The sequence below is a fragment of the Hypomesus transpacificus genome, chromosome 11 (genome assembly GCF_021917145.1).
Source record: "Hypomesus transpacificus isolate Combined female chromosome 11, fHypTra1, whole genome shotgun sequence".
Taxonomy (NCBI): Eukaryota; Metazoa; Chordata; class Actinopteri; order Osmeriformes; family Osmeridae; genus Hypomesus; species Hypomesus transpacificus.
Window position 1 is genome coordinate 12,936,405 of NC_061070.1, and position 15,363 is coordinate 12,951,767.

The following is a 15,363-nucleotide window of genomic DNA, read 5'->3' on the forward strand; positions in this document are numbered from 1 at the left end:
ACTGAGAGGACACTGAGCCAAGAACACTTCTTCTCTCCATCCACAGCTCTGAGGGAATAGCAAATGCTAGCCTTAGCCATGGCTCCAGGCTAAAGCGTAAACATTATGAAAGCTGTCATTTAAGTTTGGCAAAGAAACAACAGCGCCTAACAGATTGATAGCCGTACTGAAGTGACTCACTGCAGTTGAACGTCTCCATAGAAAAACGGGTGACATTTCAACAGCATTCTGATTGACAGGATATTGTACCCTTTTTGAAAGCCTTCGATGAGATCAAGAAGGCTTTGATCCGAAACAAAAAATAATCAATGCCTAACCAAATGATGCTGATGAACCTTCGTTTCGGATCTACTTCTATTTGCTTAACCCAGGCTTTCACATGCCAAAATGAAGAGCATCGAAGCTCAGAAGCCTGGCCTGTGACTGACAGCGTTTGACTGAGCGATGTGACGCTTATGTGACAAGCTCACTGCTCAGGGTTCCCCTTGGCTGCCTCTCACCAAGAACACTGACAAATGTACAGCAAGGAGGAGGGCCAGACATCAGACATAAATACAGACACACTAACTGATGGAAACTTTGCCTAGCTAGCAGCACCGCTCCTTCCAGTGGGGATTACCAGTCACTTCACCAGGGGCCTCCTTTAGTTAGGTGTCCCTCTACTGCTCACTGGCTCTCTGCCTCACTGCTTCCTATAGCCAGAATACAAGCCTCAGTGGAGAGGGTGTTTATTATTTAGTTGAGAGCACAGAATCCAGGGAGGACACTGAGGATTCCCATCCTGCCTCTAAAAGCTGTCAGAGCTAATTGACTGTACAGTACTTGCATGCAATTACAATTAATTAATTATGTATGGCTTAAAGGCTTAAAAGGAGTGTGTGGCAACAAAAGAAAACAGTAATAAAACAGCCACACGTCTTGTGTCAGACATCTCCCCAAATAGACAGCATACTGTTGCATAAGCTCATGTTTCTGTGCTCCTGAAAGAAGCAAGCTCCCCTGTCCTGAATCCACCACTGTCGCGTTCAGCAGACAGCAGCTTTTTTTCCACCCAGTATGAAGAGAGCAAGAGAGGACAGGCCAGAGATCAACTCAGGTGAAATGGGAAGGAAGGGCCTTGACAGGTGGCTGGAGAGTAAATGTATGAGCTTGGTTACCAAAGGCTACACTAGGTTACTAAGTGTTGCACAAACAAAGAGAACAGAGGGCCAGATAAGCTAATGCCTGATAACTATCCGACCAATGAAGCAATCCTTATACATAGCCAAGACACCTGTTTGCAGGAGAAAGTAATAATCGAGACATTCAGTGAGTTTACTTTAGTTACCAGACAGAGTCTGAATTATTGAAGTAAACAGTGTTCCTGAAAAGGGTGTGACAAATACGAGGCAGCTGGTGTGTGTCAGAAATTAAATGGAGCATCGACTAACATGGCGAATACTTTGAGTGGGAAGGAGAGGGACAAAACAGGGAGGCTGCCAGGGCCACCGTTCTCTTAGTGCTCCAAGGACAGGAGTTGTCAATGTGATCACCACCTCCTTGCTGTACTGGGGAGTAGGTATTACATTCACACTATCACACTTGCCCCTGACGCTGGAACTGGCTTAACTCTTGCCCAGTAACAAGGCATGCCATGGGAACACTGTCTGTGTGTGGGTGCAAGTGTGTGTGTGATAGAAAGAGCGAGGGAGAGAGAGAAAGTGACAGATAACTGACAAAAATTTAAAAAGACACTACTTCTGAGCAATGTGCTTTTAAAGGCATGATTACCAATTCAAGTCAGCTCCTTTGAGTCTGTGAGTAATTGTCTAACAGTCTCCAGTATTGACATTCACATGAAGGACACCACCTTATTTCCTTCCTTTGACCACCCACACCATCAGTGCAATCCTTAACTATTCATATTGCTTAGTGGGTAAATAGGATTCAGGCACTAGCAGGTCCCACTGGGTATCCTTCAAAGCCACCAACGAATGAGTGGGTTTCCAGTCATTAATGCAGTCTGTAGTCTGGTCCACCTTTCCCTCTCTTCTCTCCTTCTCCTCTCTTACTTCCCCCTCTTCTGCCACCTCCACAACTCTCCAGGTGGTTTTTGGACGTATTAGTGTTTGATGGCCAGGTCGGCCATAACATCTGTTGTAAATTCTAGGCAAATGAACGTGCTTGTCTGCAAAGAAGAAGAATTCAGGAATTAATGAGATTGGGAAGTCATTGGTCCTCATCAGGTGCTGGATGTTACTCCCCACTCTCACCCTTGTCAGATGAACACACACACAGACACACAAACAAACCAAACAAAATCTTCAGGTAGACGACCTAGATACACAAAAACGGTGGCCTCCAAATTATAAGCCACCTCTGCTACCTTCTCTCAAAAGCCAGGCAAGCTTTTTAGCACCCCGTCTGAAAAAAATCAGGCAGCTTGAATGACTAACTGACTGACCACCCCAGTATAGAACAGGATCTCAGTGGTACTGATAAAAACACCTCTTTGCTGCAGTCCACCTGTTACCAGCTCACATGGCATCTGGACATGCTGCAGTGACTCAGCTGGATGGCAAGCCTGCACCACCCAATCATTTGCTTTGATAAACCTGTCAGGTGGAAGGGGGCTCCATATTCACACGGTGTGTTAGCTACAGGACAGGGGCTTTGCAGGCTCATTGAGCATTATTGATTGAAGAAGGGGTGGAGGAAGTCAGTGAGCAGGTGGCAAATGCCTGTGTTGTTACCTTCCTGCAATGGGATTGTGTTAAGTGAATTGTCACAGAGTTGATCTTTCTCCCCGTTGGGAATGACATGCACTGACACCTTTTCATTGTGTATTTTTGTGTGGACGTTTCACTGCACCTGCCTACAGCAGGCCATTGTAGCTACGTGCTCTGTTCTACACATCTTTCCCCTCCTAGGAGCGTGGGAGGTTTGAGAAGTGCATCTCATCTGCCAATGGAGAGTTTAAGTGCGCCAGTACAGAGACAAAGGGTGTCGTTTTTTCAGGAGGGGTGGTAATAAACGTCATAGACGATGATTCATTCTTCAGTCCCCCCACCCCCAGCCTTTCTTCTTGCCATTGTCACCAAACCGGTATGTCACCGTCATCCAGAATGTGGGGATGTAGGTTGTTCCTAAACTCCACTGGTGGTTTTGCCCTGTGCATTATTATACATGCACAGTTATACATTCATTCATCCCGATCTTTCATAAGATAGTCTGTGTAACGTGTCAATTTCAGCTCCCATTTTTTGTTACCAATTTTCAAAAGAATAATTTTTTGTCCCGAACCTCACTGCCACTTCCTGTGGCCAAGACACACACTTTGTTTACTTCATGCTTCAGTGATGAATCAATAAGTGAACCTTTTTGCCCAAACACCTGGAATTTGTCCTTTTGACGGACACCTATCCTTGCCTTTCAAAGAGATGACCAATAACAAATTCATATACTTTTTTCTTCTTCTGCAGCATTTATGTGGAAAGATTCTGCGGCAAGGTGAAAGAAGGTCCTTTGTTAACAATTTCACCCAAGGTGTGATTCACGTCCGAAAGGCCAGCTGTTGCCATGTGAACCACTGCAGCGTATAGCATGAACATAATTGTGTGTGTGCACCTGTCTGTGTGCCGACGTGTGTGTGCATGTGTATGTGTTGTCAGTGCATGTCATATGTGTACTTTGAACTTGATACCCTTTATGTCTGTGAATGCATCCTCTGCTGTGCAGCGGTTTACAAAATTATACTTCGTAATGAGAATTTCTCAATATGTAATTACTGGTTATGAGTTGATGGTTTCATACAGATAAGATGTGCCTGAGCATAGACAGCAGGAACAAGACTGCGAGAAAAGACTTAAGCCACTCTGTCATCCACAGGGGCCCTTCGCCATGGACACTCTCTCCCCTTCATCTCTGCCTCGGAGATAAACAGCCAGACAGATTGGGCGATCACAACGGCTTTAGTTGTTTGATGACCCAGCAGGCTTCTATCCCTCATGCAGACTGAGGCGGTGATGCTACCTCCTCGTCTCTCAACGAAACATGAGATTCACGACCGCCATTTCTTCAACTGCAAAATCACACAGAGACAGAGGGATTGGATTTGGATTGGTGTCCACTCTATTACCAGCAGGTTACTAAGAGCTGAGACAAGTGAGGGATGACTGTGTGGTGAGAGGCTGGGTTAACACATCTTTCAATGTAGTACACTGTCACTGAGAGTAACACCCTTGGTCAAAACACCACACACTGAGCTGAGATCTTTCAACTGGCTTCCAGTTGCCACCAGGATCAGGCACACATCCCTCACATTTGCATCTGCTATGGGCAACAGGACAGCCCCCGCATACCTTCGGGGAATCACCCAGCCATATGTACCAGCTCAGGAGCTTTGCTCTGCGACATCAAGTCGTCTGGTAGCCCCTGTGCAAAGAAAGGTCGGTGCACCCCCATCATGCTGTGATTCTCCTTCCATGCTCCAGTGGTGGAATGACCTGTTCTTAAGTAAGCACTGTTCACTGAGGAAGCATTGATCACTGTGCCTTGCAGCTGAGATGTGGTTACTTTGCAATGTGTCTTGTAAATACTGACCGTTCCTTAAGGTGAAATACTGTAGAACTAAGCACTTCTGATTATTGATCTTCTGCTGTACTTTGTATGATGTTTATTATTTCTGTTTTGTGATGCAGCAAGCATAATGTAGCAAACATAATTAAACAGGGCATTTTCATGTTATTAATTTAAGGCAGTTTCAAACTCATGTAGAGTATGTATAGTCATGTGGAGACCTAATTATTCAGAGAATTACTAGACTTGTCACAATATTCCCTTTATTTTTCAAGGAAAAACTTGAAACCTGTCATATACATACTATAGATTCTCTTTTTACAGAACACTGGCTGTTAGTGTAGTTTATTACCAACTAGTAGAATACATATATATATACGACTCCTCAGGGCCAACAACTGGGGATGTTAAGCTGTTAATTTAACATAGGGCAATGTTACAGAATACTATGATGACTAATTTGTCACAAACATTAATGTTCTTTCCATCATTAGTCTTGGAAGTGCCTTGTTTATTTTGTCCAAAGATCAGTCTACTATTTTCAGACAGTTACTGAAGGGCTGAGGTTTACATAAACTGCAAGATGATGACGTTTGTGACTGAAATATGACATTATTGTTGATAGGCCTGTGCAAACACAACCCACAACCTCACCAGAATCTAGTAAGATGAGGGCCAGTGAAAAAAAATCACCAAAAGATTAATCATACATTTACGCAACCAAATGCATACATTCACCTATGTGATAAATAAGAAAAACATTTTTAGGGAGGGTTTGAGGATCCTTACAAGACAATTCCTTTTGTCAAATTTGTGAGCGTAATCATCACTGTCCATGCCATTGCTCCTAATATCAGTTCTGCTGAATCCTGTTGATCTTATGATGAGGAAATGGGCAGCCCAAGGTGGTGGGCCCAAGTTTACTTGTTGGCAGGCTGGGCAGCGATGTAGAGGGCCATCAGGCAGTACAAAGTACCCCCAATGGTCAGGCCCATGGTGGTCCTATACAGCATCTTGTCCATTAAGCCCCTTTTCAGGTGGACCGGGATACCATCAGACCTCTACAATATGGAAGAGGAACAAAATAATGCTTAATATTGGTTAATGGGCACAGATTAGTTCTGTTAATTATTTCACGAATAAACACAGCAATCCTGATGCGTTACTAACTGACGTTACAAGTACCTGGAAGAGTTTCTGCATGTCTGGGACTTTGTTGTTTCCCATGTACTCTACTGTGGGGGCTACCTCTGACACCACTTTGGTTGGGGTGGCAAATATGAGTGGTGGGGCTTCCGTGGGCACCGTCAGCTTAAGCCCCTAAAACATAGTAAAAAGTTTCCTATTTAATACGAAATTCACACGACGAAATTCAACATCAGCTATCTAGATGTCACCATGCAAATAGCTAGCTACACATACTTTGCGGCTACTGACAGTAGTACTGTGGCAATAGTCTGTCAACCCGTTCAAAGCTCCCCAATGCAATACTTGTGCTAAGCTATCTAGGGTACCTAGATACTAGCAAACGTTATAGCTACTTTTTAGTTAGGTCTACATATAACTTACGCATCTACTGATACCAGTAGCTGTTTACGCGATATTCGTTTAGAGACACCCTTGGCCTTTATCTCGGTGGTGGTATTACTGGTACTAATTGTTAGTTAGCTTATGTGCTAGTGTTAGCTTGGTTAGCTAACGCACTAGCTACATTACAACTACAACCACGAGTGAAGGTCACTCCGGATTGTACTTCCCCCGGTTAAAAACAATTATTTTCTCACCTGAGGGGCATATGCTGTCGGTGCCGCTCCGACTAATTTTTGTGTTACACCGCTTATCTTATAGTACATTATATATAGAAAGATAGTACTTAGGTGAACCAAAATATTCAATTGTACGAAAGGTTGCTTGTAGCTTCCGGGGCTCTAGTAGCTATCTTGCGATGAACGTGACTGATTTTTAAGGACCCCAATAAGGACATTAGGTGTCTCGTATATGCCTTACTTAAAAAATGGATCAATAGATATTTCAAATAAGGCAGGTTTATTGTAGGACTTTCTAGATACACTGTTATTCATGTAGTATATAATTTTAACAGAGACCAGGAATTAAAACAAGGAAAATGGGATTACACTTTATATTTATTACAACCATATTAACAGTTATATCAGAAAACATGGGATCTATACAAAATAGCCAGTTTCTTAAAAAAAACAACTATAAACGATTTGGACAGACACATTTCTGCATAACAGTTATTTCTTAAAAAGATCAATGTTGCACTGTTACATTCAAGCAGCAGTAAAGGGTATCTGAGTGTGAATTTAGGAGGAGGGACCGAATGGCAGTCGGCTTTAAAGTCAGAGAGATACAAGTCAACCCATCAGATGTACGACTATTAGAATGTTAGGCCACATCATAATGTGTCATTATAATTAGTGAACAAGGCATACTACAGTTAAAGTCTAGACCACATCCTGTAGGCTATTTGAAAAACGTGATTGAATGTTTAGTTTGGCTGTGTGAGAGCCTGTAGGTGGATTTTTCATTATTGGTGACCTTTTGTTCTCATATTTTTTATTAAACCTGAGCTGTTTTGATAGACAGGTGGGATTTTTTCTCCTGTTTACTTACAATATGGAGCCTTATTCTGGACCTTAACACTGCGTTACCTTCCGAAACCCTAATAATGTGTGTGTGCGCGTGCTTGTATATGTGTGTTAGCAGAAAGCTGCACATATGCTGAGAGAGAGAGATATACCACTGGTGTTATTGCATGCAGCTCAAACATCCAGAGGTGTAAGGTCCAAGGTCTTACCCAAGCCCAACAAACTGCAGAAAAGGCATATTATAACTATCACATCACCTTTCTGATGTTAAAATGGATAAGGAACCAGGGAGCTTGCACAGATGAAATGTAGGGACAGAAGACTCAGATCTGGAAACTAGACCGTCTTGTTTGCTATTTCTCATCCAATTCCTGTTTCATATGACATCATGACTCATTATTGATGTGTAGAACTAAACAAGGGGTTACATGTGTGAGTGAAAATTGGAGAGAGAAGGTGAGAGGAAGTACTTTTCACAGCTAAGACACATTATGTGTTGCGACAGTTTCCCCCCGTGCTCAGGGGTGAACATGAATACTGAATTTGTTTACTTCAGGTATATAGTGCACTTAATCTAGTTTGTACATAATCATCAATGGAGGCTCATTTTTGGATACATTTAAAATATTTGATGTTGCTCTTAAAAAAAATGTGTGGTGAAATGGTAAAGAGTGGAGGGAATGTTGAGGTGACAAGATCTTAATCTGTTTTCCATTTCCATTGGAAATTAACCAAATCCATCGTCAGGACATGCGAAATTCCTCCAACGGTGCTGTTTTCACTGCATCATGTTATGTAACAAAGGTATACATTTTGTACAAAACCTGATTTACATTTTGTCGTATTTTTCCTCACTCGAGCTAATTACACAGAGTGGTAGCTCACGAAGTAATGAGCTCAATCAATCTCATTAATATTTAATAGAAGTAAAGCCCCATTTGGAATGCTTTGAGTGTTTGGAATGTGGAGATCAGACAAAGCAGATGGGACTGTGGAGCCAATGAAAAAAATACCATTCTCCTGAGGAAAAATCACAGGACCTGCTGTGTCAACGCAACCAATATCCATACCAGATCATATATGTCCATCATTTCACAATGCCTAGTGGAATAGACCCACTTGGAAATAGTTTCTTTGTGGAATAAATCATAAGTAGAATATACCTTAGAAATGAAATAATATTCAAAATCAGGGGATTCAAATATTCATGCCCTTTGGCAATGACTGACTTTCTTCTGACCATATTCAGTGTACTTCAAAACTGATTGTAAATTAATTTGCTTCGAAATAGTTAATAGTAAAATAGTTCTGAATATGAAGTCAACAGACAGTTTTAATACATATGTAACCTCACAGATGCAGGCTGTGAGCTGAATAACTGTTTGCAGAATGTCTGAGGGAGAGAAACAGTGGCTTGCTGGAGATAAGAGAGATTTCATCCCAGAGCGGACTAATGTGAGGAGACGTGATTCTTCCACCATGGAAAATACAGTGGGCACAGAAGCTGTTTCAGATGCGCCCAAATACCTACTGGCAGTGAGAGGAGAGGCGCCCAAATACCTACTGGCAGTGAGAAGAGAGGCGAGGAGGCTGAATGCGTCACACCGGCCACCCAAAAGTGGTGTCGACAGTGTACCAAGGAGGAGCGGGTGGCTCAGACAACAACATTGCGAGGAGTACCTGTACCGTGGCAACGGCTGTGCTTTGTACTGTGCCTGTCTGCCCCTCATGTCTCAGCTAAGGCAGACAGAGGGGTTCAATAAGGTTGCAGCACAAGCCAGTGCGGTTCCACTCCCCCAGTCAGAAGACCCGTAGCGCTCCGGAGGTTGTGGTCGGAGAGACAAGGCCTCCAGCAGCGCTGCGTGGTGTTAGCCAAACCACCCACCTCTCTATGACACGCTCTCGCTCTCTGGCGAGGTGTTCCACATTACAGACATGCCTATACAGCTGACAGACCCACACAGCTCTCTCCTCCTCTCATCCACAGTCTCTCCCACCCCCACTCTGCCTGGAACATTACCTTTCAAAGGCACCCTGCGTTTAATATGCAGGTGGAATGGGAAATATATTTAGACATTTTGACCATGTTTGAGTCGTTAATGGGCTCATTCAAATTCAAAGCATTGGGACTGGAGAAATCAGACAGAAATGATGGACTCACCCATCAAAGCTTGAACATACGGAACCGAAGAATGAGATTAAAGGGTAACTACAGTGTATAGTGCACTGAAATGCTTTGGTTCGTTGTACTTTGCGGTCCTTTCTTCAACGGTCCATGTGAACAATAAAAAACAAGGTAGCTAGGATAGAGCAGAGACCTAGGAAGCCGCAGAGCAGTCTAACATTCGCACACCACCAGGTTGCCAGACGTGTGGGATTATAAAGACAGTGGACCCCAAAGCCTATTTTTCAGTGGCACATCACCATGTGAAAACTAAATTGAAATGCCACGCGGTGAGGCTGGCACAGGTTAGATATAATCCACAGTATTTGAAGGCCTCAGAAGGTCTGATGTCGCACCAACTGACCTCCCACAGTTACACCACAGTCACACCCTCTTATGGATATCTTCACTCTGCATCGTTGTCATCATTGCAGCCCTGGAAGCCATCCCAGCTGCCATTAGCTTCTGTAAACCCTGTACCTTGAGTCAGTGTTGAAGGCGACTAAGGAGATTGTACGGAGTGAAACCCACATCATATATGTTCTTACAAAATCCACCTTATATGTGTACATGAATAACAAGAGTACGAGTCTAAGATAGTAAAAGAGGCCACATTTCCAATGGATGTTCCAAGGGATGGATGGATCCAGCGGGGTTGCGTATGATTGGGCAGATGGTCAATGGCCCTGGAACTTCAGTTGAGGAACTCTGCAGAGAGGCTCCTGGTGCAGCGAGCGGAGCGGAACTTCAGCTCATTGTAGCACTGGACGAAGCTGTGGTAGATGAAGGTGATGGGCAGTGCCAGCAGCACAATGCCGCTTACCACGCACAGGCCACCCAGCACGCGCCCGGGCACAGTGATGGGGTACATGTCTCCATATCCCACGGTAGTCATGGAGATAATAACCCACCAGCAGGCTGCCGGGATGCTGGCGTAGTCCTCGTTGCCCGACTCCAGGTCCAGGCCGTGCTCCAGCAGCTGGGCCAGAGCACTGAAGATGGCCATGGCCACGGCGATGAACACCAGGAGCATCACCATCTCACGGTAGCAGCGCCGCAGCGTCAAGCCCAGCGTCTGAAGGCCCAGGAAGTGGCGCGCCAGCTTGATGACCCAGAAGATGCGCATCATGCGCAGAACGCGTAACGTCACACCGGCCCGCTGCAGCTGCGAGTTTTCGCCTGTCAGGCCCGTCATGGTAACGGAGATGTAGTAGGGCGTGATGGCAAGGAGGTCGATGATGTTCAGGGGCCGCCGCACAAACTCACACTTGTCCCGTGACACCATGAAACGGACAATGCACTCTGCGGTGAACCAGCCAATGCACACGGCCTCGATGATCCTGCAGAAGGGAGAGACCAAGTAGAGTTACCACCAGCTACAGTGATAGACTGGGGTTCCACTAGAGCAGGACTGCTATATATGGCAGTTCCACTGCCCAACCCTGACCCTGTAGAGCTTTCATCCTGTACATTAATTATATAACCCAAATCCAGCAAACTTGGTTATAATAATTAGCTGGTCGTCAAGATCAGTCATGTTTGTCACATAAGGGGTTGGAGTGAAAACCTAGGAGGGTAAATCTTCAAGAGCAGGGTTGGACAGCCCTGACTTACATACTCAAACATCAACTATATGCCGTGACTACAGCTGTTTTGAAGCAGTGGAAGAGGAAAGTTCTGTTGGGTGAGAAGCTGTCAATCACCCGGACAACTTGATTACAGTGGTGAAACCTTGATTGATTGATCCATTAGAAGCTTTAAGTTTAAACATATCTTTCATTGAGCTTCCCTCTTTAACTGCTGGTGAGCTTTGGTATTATAGCACAACAACAGAACGTATGCACAATAGAAAATAATCAGTTTGCTGTCTAGTGAGAAACCATGGTCTGAGTCCTGGTCAGAGTAGGGTTATTTACACGGACCAACCCTTTAAGATTCAGAGACACCCTGCGAGCACACACTGCCTTACATCGTTGTCTTTGCCAGATTGATGATTGGGAAGTATACATACTATCTATTATAAACGCTGCAAAGCCTGAGCGTGTGCATTGCTAGGCCTTCAGGTTGAGAAAGACTAGCAACTCTGTGATCCAGGTGTCTGAGAGAAAGGTTAGGATTTATAGAGACAATACTGACAATGACAGTTTTTTTGTCTTGTCTGACAGGTGACAGAACAGACTGATCTGGCTGAGACCTAGTCTCAAACGAGGCTTTTGGGTTTAAAGAAGGTCAGGCTAATGTGAAGGATCACAACAGAAAGTGAGTGAAGAGATTCTAGTCAGCCATTCAAATGCCAGGTACAGTTCTCAGATAAGCACATTCTTCATAATCGCTTATACATATTTGTAACCTGCAAAATTTAGAATACATATATGTATATATTTCTATATAAATGATAGAAATACTTAAACTACTGAATCATGTTGATCATCTATGCAGCAGTGCTATAGGTTTAGTACATACACATGATTGTATTTTGTTCTGAATAAGAATACATGCACGGGATTTCTATATCATCAATTATGTTCTTCTAATGACTCATGACTGAAATGTGCTGGAAGTTTTTAAAAGTTTGGAGTGTACATATACATCATTGTGAAAAGAATTGCCAAAGACTGTAACACACTATTGCCATCTACGTGATAATAATGTGGATTTCAGTAAGGTTTTAGTACACCCTTGTGAAAACCAGAAAATAAAAATAGAAGACACTGGCATTTGCAACATTTTGTGAAACTTATTTTCACATGGAAAGTCCATCCTTATGGAACAACCTTGCATCAATAATATCTATAGAACTATAACCTACCTGAAACACCTTCGGAGTTTACCTGAACACACACACACACACATGCACACTCACACACTGTGCTAATCCCCAAATGTACCTCTTGTTCCTTTATCTCTCCTTCACACACACATACACACACACATGCTCTTGGGTGCCCTTCAGGTACCAATACCTTGAGAGGGGTCCGCGTGGCAGTCATGGATACAAGACAGACAGACACACAGATTAAAGAGCAGATTAATGCCAGACAAGAGGGATGGGAAACATATCTTTAGACGAATGGACAAGTATTGGCCCATACAAACGGTAGTTGATTTGGGTTAATAAAGTCCCCTACCCCCAACCCAGAACATTTATAAAATGGCAATTTCAAATGGAATAGTGTATGACAAAATGAAGTAATCATTTAAACGTGTAACGTACAATGATATCTGACATGGTCAACATAAAAGTTGCTTCTTTCTGACAATCGCAATCGCAGCTCTAGTTCAGCACCGTGGAGAGCGACCAAGCCCTACGCCTTTTTGACAGTACGAATTGGCATATTTTAGTTCACCAGTCACTCAGAAGAAACAACCAAAGTATTGTTTTAAATTGTAAAGGTTATAAAATTCAATAACATGACAATATACATGTATTTGTGTGAATCTTAATTGTCTGACAGCCACAATTCTGTCCTACTTTGGCTGCTCCTCGGCGTTTAAAGCTATATGGAGCTTTAGTGCTGAAAGATAAAATACAAACAATTGTAGACAAAACATGACAGTTGCACAATGGAAAATCATTCATTACTTTGCGTTTTGAGACATTATTTTGTGCGTTGTAAGCACGTGATTACAAATTGCTATTGAATCCTTACACAATTAAAACATTGACTATAGTTTTCCTCATTAAGATGCGTAGGACATCATCATCCAGCAGCCGAGTTGACGTTTTGGGGAGCTTTATGGACACTAATAAATAAAATGAATAGCTGACATGCCCAACATTGTCCCTGTCATTTGAAAAAAGGGGATAGAGGAGGAAACACATAGCATATGCTATGGTTGTCAACCGGCCCAACATCATCGCACTTAGGCCATCAACATGTATTACATGAAATAGGAAGAAATAAGAAGAAAGTAATGTAGGACATAGATACCCGGATGGATGCTCTAATGAGTCTGTGTACCTTTGCTCCTCCACGCTGCTCTCAGCGGATTTCCAGTCTGGTAAGGTACTTGCACAAAGCATCACCATGGACACTATGACAAATATAACGGACACTGAGGCCAAAATTTGTGCTGCTACCGAAGAAGTTGGCTCTTCAAAAGTCCTTCTCATTCTTTCAAGCCACTTTGACTGCTCACTGTCAGCGCCCTCGCGGTTCTCCAAACAATCTCCCCTTAACCCTCCCTCGTGTTTTATGGTGTCTTCCTCAGAAAAATGCGTATACGTGTCAGACATCCGATCATCTAACCTTCGCTGACAGCAGAACTCCAGGTGAGAGCTCTCCAGTCCCCAGTAAATCATTTCATTGTAGAATGACAACTCGCACATCTGTGGTACGAATCTAAGTTTGCCGTACTTCACGTACAACATAATAAAACCAAAAGCCTCGGAGTGCCTATCGAAGAAAAACTCATTTCTCTCTCGGTCATAGTCGTCGCACACTTCCAAAACTTCTTTCTCCGACGCACATTTGTGCAAGCGACTCACTCTACTCAGAGGGAAATCCTTTATCACGTCTTTAGAGAACGCGTATTTTGTACCACCCACATTGAGGATACAAATGCTCTTTCCAAACTTCATCTTCCAGCTGTTTGTAGGTGTTACTGTACCGAAAAAAGGCACTCTGCGTCTGAGATGAAGCGGAATGAGACGGTTCTCGTTCCTTGGAAACAGTTTACAAACATTAGGCTTTACGTTATCCCTCTTGAAGTCCACTTTGGCGTATCAACAGATGGCCAACGCGAATGGACACTGACAGTTGTAGTTTTGTCATTGTCCCCTCTAATAGTTCTAGCCGACCGAGGTGCCCTGAAGTCTATTGACAAAGCGCGCACCCTGTGCGCGACATCGCAGTGAAGCCCGCGAGCGCAGTTCTCCAAGCTAACAAGTCTTCCCCAGCAAATCCCAGCAATGATGTCACACGCATCTCTCTCTCTCTCTCTCTCTCTCTCTCTCTCTCTCTCTCTCTCTCTCTCTCTCTCTCTCTCTCTCTCTCTCTCTCTCTCTCTCTCTCTCTCTCTCTCTCTCTCTCTCTCTTTCTTTCCATCTCTCTCTTTTTCCATCTTCCTCTCTCCGTCCATCTCAGTTAAAGTCCACATTATTGCGTGATGATAAATTATAAATCTTGTTATAATTGATTAGCCTTCATTTCCTTCTCTAGACCAGGAATACAGTAGAACGTATTGTATTATTGACTACCACCCTCTTAATCTTAGACTTCAAAGCATACATTGTACTATCTTTTCAACACAAACAGTTACTTAATCTCAAAATCAACATTTGTATTATGATGTCAACAACCCATTTCCAATTTTAATTGCATCATAAAGACCTGGTCCAGTGTTTGAGGGGCAGCTTTCATATTGCAGACTTACTTTTCAGGTGTAGCAGATGTGGGCCCTCTGTGTTCCCTCACCTCACAGCTAGAGGGAGCCTTTGAGGCAGCATTCAATCAGCCCAAGGGCCAGAGGTAATCAGAGCAGATGAGGGATGCAAGGGCTGCATTATTGGTACTCACAACCCATAACTCAGACACAGTACCCGCCTCTACAGGCCTGTCAAATGCTGATTCAGTTTCCTCTACCTCCAGTAGGACATCTGGCCATGCCAGAACCATCTGGACATCATGGACCCGTATGATGTTGGTCCTCTTTGGAGGGGTGGAGACTGTCAGGTAGCTGGATGAGTAGGACCAGTCAAGGCTCTACTGAGCAGGTGAGTGACAGGCTGCCTCTACTGACCTCACTGGTATGACTCTCACACCACCTGCACACACGCCCATGTTCCACTCTCAGAGAACAATCTCTATGGATGCATAAAGGTATCAAATGAATGACTCACACATTGAATATTGATCAAGCTGTGGAACGGTTGATCAAATATTATCATAAGCCTTGGGCCAATGAGGATTTATTAAAGTGCTGATACTGCAGAATGAAGTAGGTTGGTTCAAACATTGCAGAAGGATATGAGACATAGAATAGCTTATGTAAGTCAAATATTACCATTGTTGTAATCAAAATATATCT

At 43.5% G+C, this 15,363-nt stretch overlaps 2 protein-coding genes across 3 annotated transcripts; both read right to left on the minus strand.

The window, feature by feature from the left end:
* Positions 1-4,803: 4,803 nt before the first annotated feature.
* On the minus strand, positions 4,804-6,521 carry LOC124473986 (cytochrome c oxidase subunit 7A-related protein, mitochondrial-like). The gene is made up of 3 exons (XM_047029800.1): positions 6,342-6,521; positions 5,743-5,877; positions 4,804-5,618 (listed from the first exon to the last, which is right to left on the minus strand). Exons 1-3 carry the CDS (start codon positions 6,408-6,410, stop codon positions 5,478-5,480), a joined length of 345 nt encoding a protein of 114 aa, XP_046885756.1. The 5' UTR covers positions 6,411-6,521; the 3' UTR covers positions 4,804-5,477.
* Positions 6,522-6,693: 172 nt separating this feature from the next.
* Positions 6,694-14,205, minus strand: LOC124473975 (potassium voltage-gated channel subfamily G member 3-like). Of its 2 annotated transcripts, none has more exons than XM_047029780.1 (2): positions 13,296-14,205; positions 6,694-10,673 (listed from the first exon to the last, which is right to left on the minus strand). In XM_047029780.1, the coding sequence occupies exons 1-2, from the start codon at positions 13,913-13,915 to the stop codon at positions 10,028-10,030; spliced, it is 1,266 nt and encodes a 421-aa protein (XP_046885736.1). In that variant the 5' UTR covers positions 13,916-14,205; the 3' UTR covers positions 6,694-10,027. The 2 variants fall into 2 exon arrangements, with proteins under 2 accessions (XP_046885736.1, XP_046885738.1); XM_047029782.1 differs by having other exon boundaries at positions 13,266-14,205.
* Between the last annotated feature and the right edge of the window lie 1,158 nt (positions 14,206-15,363).